Genomic DNA, 17979 nt, shown 5'->3' with positions numbered 1-17979 from the left:
AGTTTTTGTCCCATATGTTTTGAAACTATATTATTAGGTTTATACAGTTTGAGCTGCTATAGCTTCTAAGAAAATTGAATTTCATAGTTTTTCAAAATATCCACTTTGAGGAATGGATCTGGCTTTCAACTCAGCCAAAATATAAGGACCCAGAAAAGCTTAAAGTAAAAGTCTGCAGACAGGTCATTCAAACACTAACCAAGAGAAACCCACTAAACAAATTAAAAAGTTACTATAATATGGCTTAAAAGAGGAGTAAAAATTAACCCAAAATTAAGAATACCAAGAAGATAAGGGAAATGGAAACTCTCATACTTCGTCTTAAGAATAAAAACTGGTGGGGTGCCTGGTTGGCTCCATCAGTTAAGTATCCAACTCTTGATTTTGGGTTTGGTCATGATCTCAAGGTCATGAGACTGAGCCCCACAAGGGGCTCCTTGCTCAGTGAGAAGTCTGCTTGAGATTCTCTCCCTCTCCCTCTCCAACTCACACATGTGCACATGCGTCTGCCCCTCACTCCCTCTAAAAAAAAAAAGAATACAAACTTTGAAAAGAAATATGAAGATAAATATCAACAACTTTGGACTTGATTCACAATTCCACCTTTAGAAATTTGTCCTATAGGAATTATGTGAGAAATGCACAAAGATCACTTTACATAATAGTGAAAAACTGGAATGTTTAGGATAAACTAAATTTTCAATAGCAAGGAACTGGTTACACAAATTAAAGCAGTTATACGATGGACCATGAAAAACAAATCATACTGTAGAATAATCTAACTACTGGGAAATTCACAGTATATATTTCTAAACTACACATCAATGTGTATAACATCATTCCAATTTACTAAAAATAAAGGGTTCAAGTGTTTATACATGTGTTTCTAGAAAGACATAAATGAAAATACTAACAATAGTTTCTCCATTTGATGAAATATGGATGAATTTTATCTTTGAGCACTTTTATATCTTTCAAGTTTTCTGAAATAAGCTTTTCAAATTTTCTTAGTATTTTTTAAATTTAAATCAAGAACAAAATAATGGTAAAGATAATTAGAAAAAAAAGAATTAACTATTACACTTAGCTCCAGCTATGTGAAGTACTGGACTAGTATAGCATTTAATCTTGTTTTTAAATACTAACAAATCTTGTTATTTACTAACCCAGCCACTTCACTTCTATGTGCTGAATCTTACATTCTGCACTAGGTAATGGAATCAATGTTGTTTCTTATACAAAAAGCTAATTTCCAACAAAAGAATGTGCTTGCTATAGAATATGACAAAGTTAGGGGCACCTGGGTGGCTCAGTTGGTTAAGCAACTGCCTTCAGCTCAGGTCATGATCCTGGAGTCCCGGGATCGCATCCCACATCAGGCTCCCGGCTCGGCAGGGAGTCTGCTTCTCCCTCCGACCTCTCCCCTCTAATGCTCTCCCTCTCTCTCAAATAAATAAATAAAATCTTTAAAAAAAAATGGATATGACAAAGTTAGCATAGGCCACACTTCATCAAAAATGATTCTGATTAGTCACAGATGAAATGTTCTTAAGCAATTTCTTACTTTAAAAGTTGTAGGTAAATCTTCATCTTCTGTAGGATCTATGTCAAACCAAGGATCATTTGTATCTCCTATTTCTTGTAAACTTTTATGAAATTCTAGCAGACCTCCATTATATCTGTAAGGCATTTTAAAATAAGGTCAGTTTGAATGGGACTCTGTAACTAGATAGTTTACCAATGAGACAATAAGCAACCCTTTTTTTTTTTTTTTTTTTTTTTTTGTGGTAAGTAGGGTGGTGAAAACCTCCGGCATGCTATAGAAATACAAATGCTAGGACTCTCACCTGTGGTGGATTGGGATGAAATACAGGTGGAAGGGGAGGCAATAGATTATGTAGTAGCTCAAGCTTGAACAGAATAGGGGCCATGGTAATTAAAGGGATTGTAGAGTTGGTTGGCTTTTGTCTACTGTCTTGGAAGCCTTGAAGAAAGAGAATGACAGGCACAGGTCAGCCAACTGTTGACTCAGGGCACACTGTGAAAGACAGAGGACTCTATGGCAGCATTTAAAAAGGCTCTCATCTCCTACATCCATAACAATAATCTGTACTGAAAATCAGGCCAGATTTAATCACAAGGTGAAACAAACAGCAAAAGAGACCAAATGCACCTCCTTGAAAGGACTATTAACAACTCAGGACACTCTGTGAAGGGTAAAAGGTCTCTATGGTAACATTTAAAAAAACCTTTACCAAGTCTAACCTTATAAGGGCATACTGTGCTGGAAATGGGGCCCTATATTTAATCACAAGGGTAGAACAGCAGAAAAGACTAAATGCACTGCCTCAGCAGGACTGTTATGCTAAAATTAGGGCTTTGACAGGGAACAAGGAGACCCTAAGATCTGAAATGGGGACATTTAAATGAAACCCCTAAATTGTCCTGAACTTCTCTGGCTGATAATGACCTCTTTCTTGCTAGAGGACTGCAGAAACCATTTTCTGACCAAGCCAAAATATCATCTAAGGTGCATATATCAAAAGATGATGCCCTCCCTTCTCAAGATCCTCTCCTGGGGCGCCTGGGTGGCTCAGTGGGTTAAGCCGCTGCCTTCGGCTCAGGTCATGATCCCAGAGTCCTGGGATCGAGTCCCACATCGGGCTCGCTGCTCAGCAGGAAGCCTGCTTCCCTTCCTCTCTCTCCGCCTGCCTCTGCCTACTTGTGATCTCTCTCTGTCAAATAAATAAATAAAATCTTTAAAAAAAAAAAAAATCCTCTCCTATCTCTGCTTGTTGCTCAGTACCAATAACTCTGGAATTGGGTATAAGCAGAGTCCAAGCGGGAAACTAAAGTCCCCGCCCCTCTAGGAAAAGCTTATTCACCATAAGAACTGAGGAATTTGACTAGTGTGTACTAGTGTATACAGAAACATATGTGGGAGTGGATCTTAAGAGTGCTGAACCAACACAGAGACACAGCTGGATAGGGAAGTGTATGCTGATTTGGGATGACTCCTCCACAGTTCAAGATTTATTTCCTAACAAGGACACCTGAGCCACCTGAGCTGCTGCTGAGGCTACTTCAAGCTTGGATCCAACCAATGGCCACAGACTGCTGAGAAGGCTACTTCAAGCTTGGATCCAACAATGGCCTAGAGTAATTGAGGTAGGTGGAGATGCTGGAAATTTTTTGGCAGGGCACTGAAGAAAGCCCAGGGAGCTAAGGATGTTAGAATGGACTTCCTACACAAGACCAAAGAAGCCACCACTAGACAAAGTTCCCTGGAAAGGCCCAGAGGACACTCCAGAGGACACAATGAGAAAGGCACCAGCGTCTTTGAGCAGCTCAGTGGTGACTGTCCTCTGTAGGCCAGGGATGAAAGCAAATGATGCTGTCCTGTGACTGGGCTTTCTCCTATCAATGATAATGGAAAAGAGATTCTCTTCAATGCCCACTGGTAAAGAGACTAAAGAGTAGTTCACACATCTGAGGGAAGGACAGCAGTATACATCTTTGTCCTGTCTCACAGCTATGTGAGTTCTCTCTACAGTACAGACTAAAGAGATTCTGACCATCCTGAAATTCTGTAAAACATCACAAAAGCCCATTTATATTGATGGCATCATGCTACTAAATGGGAAGTAGGAAGTCTTCTGGGTACCCTAGTAAAAAACAAGCATGCCAGAGGATTGAAGATAAAATCTTACAAAAGAATCAGGTAACTCCCACAGAAGTGACTCTTTTAGGAATCCCACGGTTGGGTCCAGCAGTAATCCTGCATAAGGACTGGCACAGCTGCCAATTTCATCTTTCAAGTCTCAGCCAAACATTATTTCCTCAGGAAGACTTCTGATTCCCAGAACTGGACTGGGTGTCTAGTGAAGGCTATTTAGTTTTTCACTGCATTTTCCTTCATAGCTCTTTATCATATTTCATAATTGATTATTTGTATAGCTGATTATTTGATTAAGGTCTATAACCTTCACTATACGGTCAGTTACATGAAGCCAGGAACGATCTATTTTGCAAACTATCATATCCCCAACACTCAGCACACACAGTCTTTAGAACACGCCAAATTCTGAGCCAATAAAATTAATACATTATGCTATAAATGGCTAAGGATCTCCATATAGGAAGTAAATAGTCCATAAAGGTTCCCCACACAATTTCACTAACTGTGTGATCCCCAATATTTCCCAAACCCAGAATCTGGACCCTTTCAGTGCTTTAGAAGCTCATTTATACCTTAAACATCTATTCCCACTGGTGATAGTATTAATAACTATAACCATCATTTATTTATTAAACCTAGCATTTCTGTGTTCTGAGAGCTTATTTGATCATCTACAACATCCTTGTTGCAGGTAGGCACTATTATTAGTTCCATTTTACAGAGAGGAAAAGATAAGGCTGAGTAACAGAACATTTCTCAGGGTCATAGATTGGGTACATGGCAAAAAATGTATTTAAACCCAGGTCCGTCAGACTGCAAGGCCTATGTTCCTCATGTCTTTGCTACACTGTCTTTTATTGCCATGACCTGTTAAGTTTGATATTTAAAATCCTCAAAAACATTAAAGAAATTATTATCTACAGGAACAGGTGAAGAAGAACCAGTAGAGCACAAATGTCATGATACCTAGTATACTATAAACACTATCCCATTTCACAATGCTAAAAGGTGAAAGGCAAGATCTGTCCATTTATTAAAATCCTTACCTCTTCTGAGCACATCGAAGCAAACCACGTCCAAAATAAACTAAAGACATAAAGTTCTCACAAATTTCATTCTCTTGGATCACCATCTTCATCACTAGAAATTTATTCTCCGCTTCTGTGTAATCCTGTAGGAACATAAAACTAGATTTGGCTGATATAAAAGCATTTGTTCTTTTTACAATAATTATTTTCCAAACTGGAGAAGTCGGAGCAGCTTTCATATTGATACAGTCATGTAGTCATTTATTCACATCTCTAATCCTAGCATCTGTTTGTGATCACACAGATAATATACTCAATGATTAAAATACTTATTTACAAAAGAACATCTTCTTTAGCCAATGTTTCAAAATGAACATTTAGAGAATTTCTAAAATCAACCTTTCGTCAAAAAGTAGTGAGCATGAGAAGATTTACAATGGGCAAATAACACATGCTACATACCTCTTTCTTTCCTCTTTCAGTAAGTGCCACTCCATACAAAAACAGTAATGTCAAATAATAACCAACATTAATCTGATGTGCCTAAAAGAAAAAAAATTAATTGATTATTTAGACTAAGTTAATTTTCAGTATACCAAGTTTAATTAAATATTCTAGGCCTATCAAAAAAAAAAAAAGAATTCACCATTTGCAACAACGTGGATGTAACTAGAAGGTCATATGCTAAGTGAAATAAGTCAATCAGAGAAAGATAATAATCATATGATTTCACTATATGTGGAATTTAAGAAACAAGACAGAGGATCATAGGGGAAGGGAGGGAAAAAGAAAAGACAAAATCAGAGAGGGAGACAAACCATAAGAGACTCTTAACTATAGGAAACAGACTAAGGGTTGTTGGAGGGGGGTAGGTAGGTGGGGAGATGGTGTAACTGGGTGATGGTAATTAAGGAAGGCACTTGATGTAATGAGCACTGGGTGTTACATACAACTGATTAATCAGTGACCTCTACCTGTGAAACTAATAATACACTATATGTTAATTAATTGCACTTAAAAAAAATAAATATCCTAGGCCTACCCAGCAATTATTAAAAAATAGTAAAAATGATCATCATTATATTTTTAACTATCTAGTAAGAGCAATAGCAAATACATTTTAGATGTATTTGACAATTTGACCCTAAAGAGAAAGGATAGTCAATAATCTCAAAATAAAACATTACAGTTTAATTAAAGAAAATGAAAGCCATCAGGATTTATTGTCTCTTTCCCTCTCCTACCCCTACATGCTACAAATGGCTAAGATCTCCAGACAGATGTAGTAATAAGTACAACTATATTCTGAGTCCCATGAGTCCTTCTGAATATGGGAGTAGGTCTTGGAGACTTCAGATACAACACTTACTGTAGGAATGCCAACTTCCTGGTTTTGATAACATAAATTGTTATGTAACAAATAACTATTGAGGGAAACTGAGTGAAGGGTATGCCAAGATCTCTCTGCATTTTTGTATTATACAGCTATATTTTTGCAACTTCTGTGCATCTAAAATGACCTCAAATAAAAAGTTTAAAAATTGTCCATGGAGAAAAATATTATACATTCTGTTCATAAGCTCTCTACTAACTGAAAATCATAACCATATCTTTTGTCACATTAACTTTTTACAATGAGACTGTTCCATACTATAAACAAGATTTTTTTCAGGTACAGAGGTACGATAAGCATCTACAGGATATGTCTTATTTTTTAGTGATCTAACTGTGTTCTCTTACCCAGAATACTTCTCATGGCCAACAGTACACATTTATGAAGTAACTGCTTGGAGTTAGAAGTTTGGCTTCAAACTGATCTCAGTGGAAACAGATATGCGTGCTTGCTTTCAATGAACCTATGTAACATCTAACTGGTTTCTATCTTAAAATTCCCATCTTTGCAGAAGTGGTAAAATGCAGTTCACAGAATAGACACTAAAGCCAAGATTACACAGGCTTATATACTGATTCCACTACTTACCACCTGCTGAATTAAGAAAGTTATTTAACCTCTGTGCTTCAGTTTTAAATCTATAAAATAGGAATAATTAAGTGGGGTGCTTGAGAAGATTAAATGAGCTAATCCTTACAAAAAGTATCTGTCATATAGCAAACATTAAGTAAGTGTAAGCTATTACTTTGTAACTTAAAAAAAAACTGGCTTCATAAATAATATGACTGAGCCTTTGGCTCATACAACTCTAAACAGAACACTTTGAAAACAGGATAAAATGTGGAATTGTGGTAATGCTACAAGTACAAGGTAAAGAACTCAGGAATTTAGAGATATAAGCATTACATTGCTAACCAATATGCTCTGGCCTTTCCTCCCTACCTGCTCCCTGAATAGTAGGGATCATTCCAAGTATTGGAACTAAATGGATATTGAGATATTGGCAACTGCCCCCTGCCCTCATGCCACCTCCTAGAACAAAGTTGCTCCACCTATCCTCAGTAGCCTTGAGGAACAGGGAGAGCCATCTGGATACAACAGCAGGCTGCTCTGATCATGACATTTCCAATTCTGTTCAACAATGCTACCAAGAGAAGGATCTCCTCCCTTTCTTTATGTAAGACTCATCTTTGAAGTAATGTCTCAGTAGGCTAAGCAATCAGCATCTGCTAATGTTGATTTTATACTCATTTATTTTACTGCTTGGTGACCTGGTCAGTGGGAGAAAGAGCAGATCTTTAGCATCCCAGAAATTCTGGGGAATACTTGTTAATGCAAACTCCCTTTTGTTACCTATTTTGGCTCCACGGAGAACTCCTTTAGGGTGGTATACATCACCACTTAGAATCCTCATCCTGAGAGTACTAAACTAAGATGATTTCTCCACTTTCTTGTAAATCTCAGAGATTTGGTGTCTTTGGCTACCTTAGTTGGTACCCAGGTAGCCCTTTCTTGAAGATAACTCTAATCCATCTTCCACGTATGTGTGAAATTTAGTTTACATTACGAACCCAAAGTATTCAAAGAACTGATTTTTTTCCTTTTACTGTCCTGTACTATTATTGGTTCTGATTTTTGATGCCAGGTTTATTTTTCCTCAGATTTTCTATTTATTTCTAAAGTATCATTTGAAACTGAACATATAAATATATCTTGTCAATTTTATCTTGCATAACTACTTATTAGCAGATGACAGAAGTTCCAATTTTTACAAATATAGAAATATCAGGAGTTGACTAATAACTAGGAGGAAAGGAAGGAGTAATTTCTGAAGTTCATATCTCTCCATTTCTAATAAGAAAGCCCGTGTTTACTAGTTCAAGTTTTTCTTCATTTAAGATGAACAATTTTATGGTAGGGAAGGGGACTCTTAGATTAGGCTCATTACAGAGATGCAGTAATAAAGTACAAGAAATAGGAAGGTAATCAGTTTATGCATACCTTTTCTTAAGAGGTAAAAGGAAAATACAAATTGTACTGGCTACCCTCTCATTGGAAAATGTTGTCCAAGTCCATTATTTCAAACTTTCAAAAGAAAACACTTACAGTATAATTAGTAGCCTGAATGTTCCTAAGAGCTGCTTCCAGTTGTGTTATCAAGAAACGTAAATTCAAAACAGGAACAATTTCCTCCCCGTTCTGGCTGTTAGTTGCAACTTCTCTCTGTGGAAATAATTGGTCAAAAATTTCTTTAAGTTAAAGCAAATATCTACATACATTTTTATTATACAAGTAATACATGCTAGTTGTGGAAAATCTGGAAATGATTTTTTAAAAATCCACACCACTGGGGCACCTGGGTGCTCTGTCAGTTGAGCATCCGACTTTTGAGTTCAGCTCAGGTCATGATCTCTCAGGGTTGTGGGATCCAGCTCCAAATCGTGCTCCCTACTCAGTGGGGAGTCTGCTTCTCTTTCTCTTCCTTTCCCTCTCCCCACTTTCTCTCTCTCTAAAAGAAAGAAAGAAAGATAAAGAGAGAGAAAAAAAGGAAAGAAAGAAATCTACACCACCCAGATCAAATGTTCTCTCATTTGTTTTTAAGTAGTCTGACAAATCTCTGTTAACTATTTCCTCGAAACACTTAAAAAGCATTCTTATGTCTGCCAAGAATTGGCCACATCCACTCCTACTTCAGAGGAAAGTGGTTATCCCAGTTCATTATCATACCTTCTATTCTCTAAGCATGGCTAAAATCTTTCCGGCCCTGACCTTGCAAGAATGCTGGCTTAATTCCAACACTAGGTCAAGGAATCTTAAGCTATAATCTGATTGGAACCAAACTAATACAGGATTTATTATATACCATAGTTTGTTACATTATATGGATGAAATGAAAAGGAAGACTATGTCTTATCTTTTTGACCATTTCTCAATACCTTGTGCTTCACTTAAATTCACTTAAATTCTTACAAGTGCTTCACTTAAATTCCATTATGTGTTTAAAAATGCATTATCTGTGTGAAAAGTTTAACCTATACTTTTTTTTTTTAAGATTTTATTTATTTATTTTACAGACAGAGATCACAAGTAGGCAGAGAGGCAGGCAGAGAGAGAGAGGAGGAAGCAGGTTCCCCAGTGGGCAGAGAGCCCAATGCAGGGCTCGATCCCAGAACCCCAGGATCATGACCCAAGCCAAAGGCAGAGGCTTTAACCCACTGAGCCACCCAGGCACCCCCAACCTATACTTTCTTAAAATGGTTTCTAATACACAATATTTTTTTTTATTTTTCTCCTAAATAGCTAGGTACTTTTTCTCCCCAGCACTCATTTACTGAACCTCTTCTCCATCAACATATACATTCCCTGAAGTTATCCACTGTCATGTTTTTAAATGTCTACATATGGAGAGTTTCCAAATTTGTTTTCCAGCTCAGAACTATCACTTAAATTCTAGACTCATTTATCCAATCAGTTACTCAACAATAGCTCTTGGATTTGAGTAAGCATATAAAACCTAACACTAAAGGACCACCTACTTTAGAACTAGAAAACCTGGGCAAAATATAAAAACCATTTTTTGAAAGCAACAGAAAGCTACAAAGACACTGTAAATCTGTGGGGTCAACATTCAGAGAGAAGGAATGCCTAGAGACCATATGACTGACTTCTGGAGTCACATTTTTCGTTAAGGTAACTGCCATTTTCAGTTGTGGCTGTGAGGCTGAGTTTTAAGCAACTTACAAAGCTGGGGGAAAAACAGAATGCACTACCTATCGAGGATGAGGGACCCTGGAAAACACTACATCCTTTGGTTGGGACCTTGAGGAAATATACCCCTAGAATAAGAGTGTCAGTTTTGGTTCCAGCTTAAATGCAAGTAGTTTATTTGGGAGGTGCAGAGAACAATGGTAGGGAAATACAGATGTGATACAGGGAAGGGAAAGCAGGCTTTAAATTAATTGTAAATTAATGGGTATGGTTTTTGTTTGTTTCTTTCTTTTTAAAGAGAGGGAGGTGGCGGGGAGAGGGAGAAAGAGAATGTTAAGCAGGCTCCATGCCCATTGTGGAGCCTGATACAGGGCTCAATTTCACAACTGATACCCATCTTGTGTTGAAAGTTTCATAAGTTATTATTTAAAAAAACTACTTCCAAGATAGAAATCTACTGTATTTTTTTAGAGTATTTATTTTACTCATAAATAAAAAAATTTTGGACATTGTTTTTAACCTTACATTTTTAAAAAATTTGTCAACATTTTACAAATTAGAAAAACCAAAAGCAATCCCCTGTCCCAGTGTGGCATGCTATCGGTTATTAGTAGAATAAGAATAAACACTAGACCTTATATCAATGATGGCTTACTAGCTACTAACCCACATTCCCACCAACTAACTCTATTTAATAAAAGTCTACAGTCAAAGCTGACACCAGAGACCTTCACAAAAAGATGGAGATTTCAAGACTTTAGCTACACTATTGTGGGAAGAAAGGGAGGGAGGAAAAGAGGGAAAAAGTCACTGTGAAATAATAAAAAAAAGATACATTGATATCTGTTCCTAGTTCCTGGTTATATTTGGTCTTTGATCCTGGTTCCTGACACAGAGTTCCTAAAACTCCTGGAATTTCTTGGGTGATAGGAGCATCTTTTGTTCTAATGAGGTAACTCTCGGTTGGCCCCTGGATAGGGGCTGGTCAACAGAAACAACAAGCCATGATTAGAAGCTTGGAGCTTTTAGCACTATCCCCATTCCCAGATGGGGAGGGGCTGGGCATTTGAATTAATAATTGATCATGCTTATATGAGGAAGCCTCCATAAAAATCCTTCAAGTATGGGGTTCAGAGAACTTCCAATTTAGTGAACACATCCACATGCCAGGGGAGTGGCACACCCCAACTCCACAGAGACAGATGCTCCAATACTTGCGGCCCTTCCAGACCTCGCCCTATGTATCTCTTCATTTGGCTGTTTTTTAAAATCCTTTATCATAGCCTTTATTATGTAATAAATTGGTAAATATCAAGTAAGTGTTTCCTGGAGTTCTGTGAGCTATACTAGCAAATTATTGAACCCAGGAAGGGGTCATGGGAACTCCAATCCATAGCCAGTTGGAGAGAAGTACCAGGGACAACCTAGGACTTGTGACTGGTGTCTTAAGTCAGAACAGATTTGTGGAACTGAGCCCCTGACTTGCGGGATCTGATACTAACTCTAGGCAAATAGTATCAGAATTTAATTGACTTGTTGGATACCCAGTTAGTGTAGAACTAGTTGATATGGGAATAAGTCCACATCTCTAGTGTCAGAAGTGCTGTCAGTATAGTAGTAGTATGAGAGTAAAGGAACATAATGTGTTTTCTCTGGACAGCGATAAACAAAGAGCTGTACTTCCGCCCCAAAGAACAAATTATAATCTTACCTGCATGATTTGGAAGGAAAAATTTTCTTGTAAGAACTTCTTAATGTGAGGGATCACACCTTTTGGTAGAGTATTAATTGCAGTCAATAATTTCTTCACTTCTAATAGTAAGTTAACAGGAACAAGATCAGTAGGTGTGTCCTTTTCCTGTTTACCCTAGAAGAAAATGATTATTAAAAATTTACACAATTATACATATTCTTATTACTCTAAATATTAAGACCAGAAAAAACATTAAAAGAAAGAACAAAGACTAGGGCACCTAGGTGGGTCAGTTGGTTAAGTATCCAATTTTTTTTTTTAAGATTTTATTTATTTATTTGACAGAGAGAGATATCACAAGTAGGGAGAGAGGCAGGCAGAGAGAGAGGAGGAAGCAGGCTACCCGCTGGACAGAGAGCCTGATGCAGGGCTTGATCCCAGGACCCTGGGATCATGACCTGAGCCAAAGGCAGAGGCTTTAACTCACTGAGCCACACAGGCACCCCTAAGTGTCCAACTCTTGATCTCAGTTCGGGTCTTGATCTCAAGGTCATGAGTTTAAAGTCCCACATTGGGCTCCATGAACAAAGTGCTTGTATATACTATATGTAGATAACTATGACAAAGTGATAGAAAATCCAAATAAGAGTAAGACGAATATTCTCAGGCACCTGTGAAGCTCAGATAGTCAGGTGTCTGCCTTCGGCTCACCTCCTGGGATTAAGCCTCACATCAGGCTCCCAGCTCGTTCAGTGGGGAGTCTGCTTCACCTCTCCCTCGGCTCTTCCCTGCTTGTGTGTCTCTCTGTTTCTCTCTCTCAAATGAATAAAATCTTTAAAAAATTTTTTTTTTATTTATTCATTTTTTTAAAGATTTTATTTATTTATTTGACACAGAGAGAGAGAGATCACAAGTAGACAGAGAGGCAGGCAGAGAGAGAGGAAGAAGCAGGCTCCCCGCTGAGCAGAGAGCCCGATATGGGGCTCGATCCCAGGACCCTGAGATCATGACCTGGGCTGAAGGCAGAGGCTTAACCCACTAAGCCACCCAGGCGCTCCTAAAAAAATTTTTTAATTAAAAAAAAAAGAATAAGACATTCCCTCTGCTTTCAAGGACTTAAAATATAGCAGGAAATTTAAGACCAAAATTCAGGAAGCTTTAATATACAGAAGCCTTAATATACAGAAATAAATATATAAATTCATTTGGAAGTTATAAATATTTTAAAATAGGAATAATTATACCACTTTTAACAGGGTAGTGGAATGGGAAATATTTACAATTTAAGGCTTAAATGTGAATTAGGCCTCAAAAAATGACTGCCCTACAGAAATACACAGATTGCATTGAATTGACCCACTTAAAGGCAAAAAAAAATGCTAAGTTTAAAGTATTACATAGATTATTCTACATAATAATATGAAAGCTAGATGTAAGAGTACTTTTTACATATGTGACTGATGTTTTAGTGACTAAACACACAGCATATTGAAAATAAAATTGTAATAGTTTAAATTATAAACAAAGTAGTAAAACAGAATGACTTAATTGGTCAGAGCTAAGTCATACTAATCTTGGGTCTATAGGAATTCATTCTTATGGACTTAATAAGCCATCATTAATGTCTAAACAATAGCTATATATAGTCAATCCTGCTGGACTGTATATTAACATTAGTTGTGAGGAACAGGTGGGCAACAGAAATGGAGAAGCACCTGGAACACATGGATGATGGACTTCCTTCAAACCTTAACAAGATACCACAGTTCCTATACCATGTTTAAACTTTGGGAATATGAGTACGTTGATGCTGACCTCTGAAAATCAGAAAAGACAGCTTCTTATTATGGAGGCCATGTAAAGCTTACGTCACTGAAAATGCCTTGGGGGTGGGGAGGAGTTGACTCTCTGACCATCAGTCAGGTCTTTCAGACTGCAATTACCCAGGAAAGTAACCAGGACTCAATACGGTAGGACTACTTGCCTACTCTCCCCTTCTGGGTTTGAGTCTTTGTTTTTTTTCAATTTTACTTAATTTTATTCTTTTCAGTGTTCAAAAATTCACTGGGTTTGAGTCTTAAATTAAGATTCCTCCAACCCCATTAATATCCAACAAATAACCTTACACTTTATTTCATTATATGAAAATTATATCCAAAAATGTAGGAAAGTGTTAATAGTTCACTAAATCTCAGTGAAGGGTATGTAAGTATTCATTGCATTATTCTTGCAACTTTTCTGTAGGTTTGAAATTTTCCAAAAAGTTTATAAAAACAAAAAGCTTCCACAATGTAACTAGACAAACCCTTCAAAAGAATGACCACTGTCAGTAGGGCATACATTTCAAACTAAAGGTCAGTTCTGCAGTCAAAAGTCACCACAAAATCATCTAATATTAATTACCAAATTGATACACAAGCAAGATTATGGCATGAATAAAAATTGTTAATAGGACATACTATAAGCTTCATGCTTACTAAATATTTTTCTTATTGTAAATATAATTTTTTAAGTTAGTGGTCACTAATTATATAACTACAATTATTTAACCCAGTTATTAAAATATTTGATGCTCATTCCATTTCACAAAATTAATTTAGCCTCTAAACCAAACTCAGGTCAAAGTTTTCACCTCCTTTAACTTTTGTATTTCCAATTATGTATTTAGAAATTCACTTTCTAGATCTAATCCCTGCTGGCTCAAGTGTATATCCCTATGTACATCTGTATATATTGTATTTTCTCTGCAACATTTTTTACAGTGATAACCTCATGCAGTTAAATAATATGATTATTTTATGTTCATATGTTTTCTCCTGTTACTAGATAACCTTTACAAGCTTTATTAACAGTGGACATCAATAATCACATAAAACTATGTGTAAGTTTGGGGCGCCTGGGTGGCTCAGTGGGTTAAGCCGCTGCCTTCGGCTCAGGTCACAATCTCCGGGTCCTGGGATCGAGTCCCGCATCGGGCTCTCTGCTCAGCAGGGAACCTGCTTCCCTCTCTCTCTCTCTCTGCCTGCCTCTCTGTCTACTTGTGATCTCTCTCTGTCAAATAAATAAATAAAATCTTAAAAAAAAAAAAAAACTATGTGTAAGTTAAAACTGAACTAAAAAAAAAACCCAAATAGCTCTTCATCCACCCTTCATTAAATATAAGTACATGTGATACATATGTATGTATACATACATATACATATTTTTTTTTAAAGATTTTATTTATTTGACAGAGAGAGATCACAAGTGGGCAGAGAGGCAAGCAGAGAGAGAGAGAGAGAGAGAGAGGAGGAACCAGGCTCCCCACAGAGCAGAGAGCCCGATGTGGGACTCGATCCCAGGACCCTGAGATCATGACCTGAGCCGAAGGCAGAGGCTTAACCGCTGAGCCACCCAGGTGCCCCCATATACATATTTTTTAAGCTACCATAAAATATATTGTCACTGGCAATATAAACCTTATAGCAATGTATACTTGATTCTCCTTCATTTTGAACTGGAATTTCTAACAGTAAAGATGATAAAAACAGGAAAGAGAATTTCAAAACAACTCTGAAAATTTCTTACTAAATAATTTTCTTTGCATGTGCATAGTTTTCATTTTGATTGGATTTTGCTTCAAAGGACAAGTAAAGGATTTCTTAAAATTGATTGTTTTATGTTTCTGGACAAGTCAATTCGATCACCTCCAAGTTTAACTTACAGTGAGAATTGGTGCTTAAAATAACATTTAGACAGAAGTATTAATTATCAGAGATTTAATTATGACCATAATTTTACTTATGAAGGAAAGAAAGTAGAGTCACCCTTAAATTCTGAAGAGATAAGTCAACTGACTAGATTTAAAATTACACTGTCATAATTACTTATTATTAATTTATTCATAATTAATGAAAATTAACTCTTACCAGTTGGTCAGTAGATTTTTCTACCTTATTTTTGATTTCCTCCTTAGTCTGCCCCTCCACAGTTGGAGCCCTACTTTAAATGAAAAAGAAAGAAATGTGTAATCAGAGTATCTCCTTATAAAGAACACAATTAAATTGTAGTAGTAAAGAATCTAACAAGTGAATTTGTCTGAAAGTTCGAAAGTGTAAACAATATATAGCAAGACTGATAATAGTGGTAGGTGTCATATCTTTAGGGATGCAAGTTAAAGAAAAAAAGAAGTATGCTCTGCCTTTACTGGATAGCGCTAAACAGAATGAAAGCAGATATAAAAAATTTTCTTGGACACAGAATATACCAAAATCATGGGAAAAAAATAACTTTATAGCACTGTTTCAATGTAAAGAAAAATGGGTCTTAAAAAGGCTGAGGTTTATGAAGATAATAAAGGCTTGGAAGGGATCTATCTTATGCAGATGCTTTTACTTTTTTGTTCCAGGTTTCTGGCCTTATAGTTATCCATTTTTCCAAAATTGAGAGAGAATATCATATTTAAAAATTAACTATTTTTGTAAAATAGTTAATTTGTAAATTGTTAAGTTTTGCTTCTGACATTGGTTCAAAATGTGAATATATGCAGTGTTACATACAGAACTGAAAAACTATTTATAAAATTGCTTTTGTCTACATACAGAACCATGATATAGGGCCCATAATATAAGAACCTATAACATAAGACCATATAGGATTTATATGATCTTAATTCTATACACTAGCAGAGAAAAAACTGAGTAACAGCAATGGATCTACTCAGCACTATGCTTTATAAAAATCATCCTATCTTACTTCACATATATGTATTTATTTCTTAGACAATCATTTACCATGCATCACGTGCCCACTGATTTTGTCAGGGGAAACTGGGACCAGTAAATAGTACAGTATTTCACATAGTGAAAGTTTCAACAGAAGAGGATTTATACACCAAAACAATATTTCGCAAGATGGTTCTCAGCGCTCTTTAAAATGTCATGGCAAAACAAACAAACAGAAAAAAACCACACACACAAAACACAAAAAAAGCCTCTTAACTGTCTTTTCACCCACTTCAAAGCTCCACTCCAAAAAGTAACACGAGGAACAGTCTTGTGTTGTCAAGGAATGAAAAATACTACAGCAGTATGCTGAAGCCTCTCCAGGTTGTATAAGAGTATAAAAAATTGTCACATGTATACCTTTCCGGCTAACTCTATTTCATGATCATTCACTCCTTGACCCAACAGTTCTCAGTCCCAGACATTAAAATCACCTGTGAAACTTCTGAACCATCCAGGTGTCCAGACCCTACTTTAGCACTTCTTAAGTGTGGAATGTGGGCTGCTATATTCACCATAGTTTCTCTAACAATTTTTGGTATGTAAACTTAACTAATCCTCATTCCCTCCCCAACATTAAAATTGCTCTAATGAAGGTTACTAATGAAATCCTACTATTTATTTCAATAGCTTTGTCTTTGTTCTTCATTCTACCTGTCTTTCTGCATCATTTAACATTGCCCATCATACCTTCCAACCGTCCTTGAAAACCTCTGTCATCTTCACTGCTGCTGATTCTCCTCCTAGCCCTCCACTTCTGCTTCTACTACTGGCTACACCTTTTCCTCATTTGTCATATTCATTCATTATTTTAATAATATTTAAAACAAACTATGTACATTAATGGTATCAAACCATGCTCCTGGTATATTAGTATAGGAAGATATACAAGCAGTCATCTATGGCAGTCATTTTATATATTAAAATGATTAAATTGATGTCCAGAGAGGTTATATAACATGTTTTTAAGTTATACACCTAGAAAGCAGCAAAGATAGAACTAGACACAAGACTATTATTTTTCTTTTGCTATTTTGTTGCTTTTACCATCTATATGCTTTGTTCTGCTTACTAGGAGCTGAAGTTTTGCTATAACAATATATCCTGAAATATACATAATATATATACTCATGTTCCATTTCTTAGAATATTTATTTATCCATTTGAGAGAGAAAGAGTGGGGGAAGGAACAGAGGGGAAGAATCTCAAGCAGACTGCCTGGCAACTGGGTAGCCTGACATGGGGCTCAATCCCATGACACATTAGCTGAAACCAAGAGTCAGACACGTAACTAACTGAGCCACTCAGGTGCTCCACTAATGTTCCATTTTTATCTATTTTCTTACATTTTCTACTTAAATCAATTACATTTATGCCCACATATAAACAAATCCTCTCAGATAGGAATTAGGCCCTTCTAATTCACTACTTAACCTCCAAGTCTCTATCCCAACATCAGACATAAAGAAGGCACTCAAATATTTATTGGATGAATGAATAAAAATTAAGCAAACTTTCATGAATTCTAACAGCACCCATATTTTCTTGAATTTTATTTTTTTTCAGTGTTCCAAAATTCACTGTTTATCACCACACCCAGTGCTCCATGCAATACATGCCCTCCATAATACCCACCACCAGGCTCATCCAACCCCCCACACCCCTAAAACTCTGTTTGCTTCTCACGGTTTGTCTCCCCTCCAATCTTCCCTAAC

General features: G+C 36.6%; 1 protein-coding gene across 17 annotated transcripts in view; it reads right to left on the bottom strand.

Moving 5' to 3' along the window:
- Positions 1 to 17979, bottom strand: part of DZIP3 (DAZ interacting zinc finger protein 3) — a 117108-nt gene that overhangs the window by 75357 nt on the left and 23772 nt on the right. For 13 of the 17 annotated variants that reach the window (XM_047723913.1, XM_047723894.1, XM_047723970.1 and 10 more), the window contains 6 exons: positions 15410 to 15482; positions 11520 to 11675; positions 8207 to 8323; positions 5170 to 5250; positions 4726 to 4850; positions 1565 to 1679 (listed from right to left, as the gene is read on the bottom strand). In XM_047723913.1, the coding sequence (XP_047579869.1) occupies positions 1565 to 1679; positions 4726 to 4850; positions 5170 to 5250; positions 8207 to 8323; positions 11520 to 11675; positions 15410 to 15482 (667 nt within the window). The remainder of the gene's footprint in view (positions 1 to 1564; positions 1680 to 4725; positions 4851 to 5169; positions 5251 to 8206; positions 8324 to 11519; positions 11676 to 15409; positions 15483 to 17979) is intronic. The other 4 variants (XM_047724002.1, XM_047723994.1, XM_047723987.1 and 1 more) reach the window with 1 other exon arrangement.

This window comes from Lutra lutra, chromosome 1 (genome assembly GCF_902655055.1).
Source record: "Lutra lutra chromosome 1, mLutLut1.2, whole genome shotgun sequence".
In the NCBI taxonomy this organism is placed as follows: Eukaryota; Metazoa; Chordata; class Mammalia; order Carnivora; family Mustelidae; genus Lutra; species Lutra lutra.
This window is presented reverse-complemented; position numbering and strand designations above follow the sequence as displayed.